Genomic DNA, 2500 nt, shown 5'->3' with positions numbered 1-2500 from the left:
GACAGGCGGAGGAGACTAACAGACTTACAGGGTTGCACACATAAAGAATAAAAGACAGACAAACTTAGAGACATGCAAACGAGACTGTCAGACTTACAGACTTATTCAGACAAGACTGACAGGCTTTCAGACATAACGATTAGAGCGCAGACAGACTTACAGACACGCAGATAAGACTGATAGACTCTCAGACATGACGATTAGAGCGCAAACAGACTTACAGACATGCAGACAAGACTGACAGACTCTCAGACATGACGATTAGAGCGCAGACATGCAGACAAGACTGACAGACTCTCAGACATGACGATTAGAGTGCAGACAGACTTACAGACACGCAGACAAGACTGACAGACTCTCAGACATGACGATTACAGCGCAGACAGACTTACAGACATCTCGTGCGCTGGATGGTCTATGAAGGTGACCTCGTTTTCATCGCCGTCCAGCAGGACTGACACGCTTTTCTCGCCGAATTCTTCATCTGAAGGAAAGTGAATAATGATGACAGAAATTACAAAAATTGAATAACCACAATAATGATTAAAATCATAATAATGAGGATAATAAGAAAAAAGTAATAATGAGGGCAAAGATATAAAACGATAATATTTTTCTTCTCTCATTAAAATACGCTTGGTGACTATTCTCGTTGCAATATTTCGGAATATGTTGTCCGGAACCCGTCAGTAAGATTAAAAGTGCAGACCGTGACGTGACCCAAGTAAATGTTTGCTTAGGCCAAATTAGCGTTGGTAGGTGATTTAAATGTATCTAAACACGTGTACTATATACATACTTATACACTTTTGTGTGTGTGTGTGTGTGTGTGTGTATACATATACACATACATACATATATATATATATATATATATATATATATATATATATATATATATATATATATATATATATATATATATATATATATATATATATATATATATATATATATATATATATATATATATATGTGTGTGTGTGTGTGTGTGTGTGTGTGTGTGTGTGTGTGTGTGTGTGTGTGTGTGTGTGTGTGTGTGTGAGTGTGAGTGTGAGTGTGAGTGTGAGTGTGAGTGTGTGTGTGTGTTATGTCAGTCTGATGTAACAAACAACATAATTAGATAAAGTCAAATGTTAACACAACTAAACCTCATATAGAAAGCATTCACGGCTGTGATAATTAATTTCACCTAAGGCAAATAAATAAACTTCGATTTTGCATGTCAATGATGCACATTCATCAATATTCATGTCGAGTCTACCATCACCAAATTCATCACCGCGCAAAAATAGTCAGTCAAAGCTAATAGCATGTTAATGTATTCATTCATCTGTTCACCGTTGATTACGTAGCGCCATGGAGCTAGAGCGCCATCTGGGCGACGTGTCACGGGTCCCGACAGATGAAGGGGCGGTCCGCGGGTGAAGGAAGCGACCCCTGGGTTATCAAATATCAGTTAGGGAAATTGCTTAATCCGCACTGCTTTAACTTCTGACCCTATTTAATAAGTGTTATCGTTCTGATAAGTATTGATTACCTGATTATATTTTCTAGTTTTAATTCTGTCAAACAGTTTGCTAATGAAAGCCGAGACAGTTGATATTATATTGGTTCTTATGCCATAACTGATGCAAGAGCACGACATAAAGTAATGTATCTTAAATAAGGACGGGACACGGTATCGAAGGCATCGCGAGGTTACGATGTCGTGAAAATGGCCGATAATTTATGCCTAAAACTTAAAATTACAGACAAGATCTAGAGTCCAGAGGCCAAAACCCAGGCCAGAAAAAGTCATGAAATCTAATTCTGTACGATGAGATGCACGGTAAGTATAGCCATTACATGCTATATTTCATTCACACTTGTCATGACAGAATTGTTTCTTATCATTTTTCTTTTACTTTTTTTTTTAAATCTGGAATTTATTTAAAATTAGAAATGCATTTTGTATATTCCACGCTGGCTTCGTATGTGATTCCATTCCTCCTGTCTTCTGTATCAAACCAAATGGGAAATCTAACACGTCCAGTTTTTGTTCACTGGATTGGCTACACAGGCAACCCTGGCCTGAAGAACTAGTTAGCGCCTGCTAGTTAGTATTCAGAGTTATAAGGGGAGACTTCAACTTCATTTTAACTTCAACAAGGTCAATCATTTCAGAAGGCCCTGCGACGTAGGGTACTAAAAGGTGCTACAATATGTCAGATTGTCAGAATATATATATTAAAAGTCCAACAAAATCACCGGTACTTGTTCTTTTTATATCAACATCAGTCAAAACTTTCATTATCAAAATTCCTCAACATCTACTGAGCAGACTTTCTCTGTCGTATCAATGCGTAAACAGTGACTATCAGGATTTCAACATTTGCAATCTTCATCAAAGTTCACCATTTACAGCGGACATTATGTAAATTGCCATCTCAATTACACAATGGTACGCAATGTATAAGCATTCACCTATATAGTAAAAATAATGACCTCACACACACAC

General features: G+C 37.2%; 1 protein-coding gene across 1 annotated transcript in view; it reads right to left on the bottom strand.

Moving 5' to 3' along the window:
- LOC119581110 (GTP-binding protein GEM-like) overlaps positions 1–2500 on the bottom strand; it is a 13891-nt gene that overhangs the window by 8516 nt on the left and 2875 nt on the right. Inside the window, exon 3 of the mRNA XM_037929446.1 lies at positions 393–484. Coding sequence (XP_037785374.1) covers positions 393–484 — 92 coding nt within the window. The remainder of the gene's footprint in view (positions 1–392; positions 485–2500) is intronic.

The sequence above is a fragment of the Penaeus monodon genome, chromosome 14, assembly GCF_015228065.2.
Source record: "Penaeus monodon isolate SGIC_2016 chromosome 14, NSTDA_Pmon_1, whole genome shotgun sequence".
NCBI lineage: Eukaryota > Metazoa > Arthropoda > Malacostraca > Decapoda > Penaeidae > Penaeus > Penaeus monodon.
Note: the sequence above shows the minus strand (reverse complement) of the source record. Positions and strands in the feature narration are given on the sequence as shown.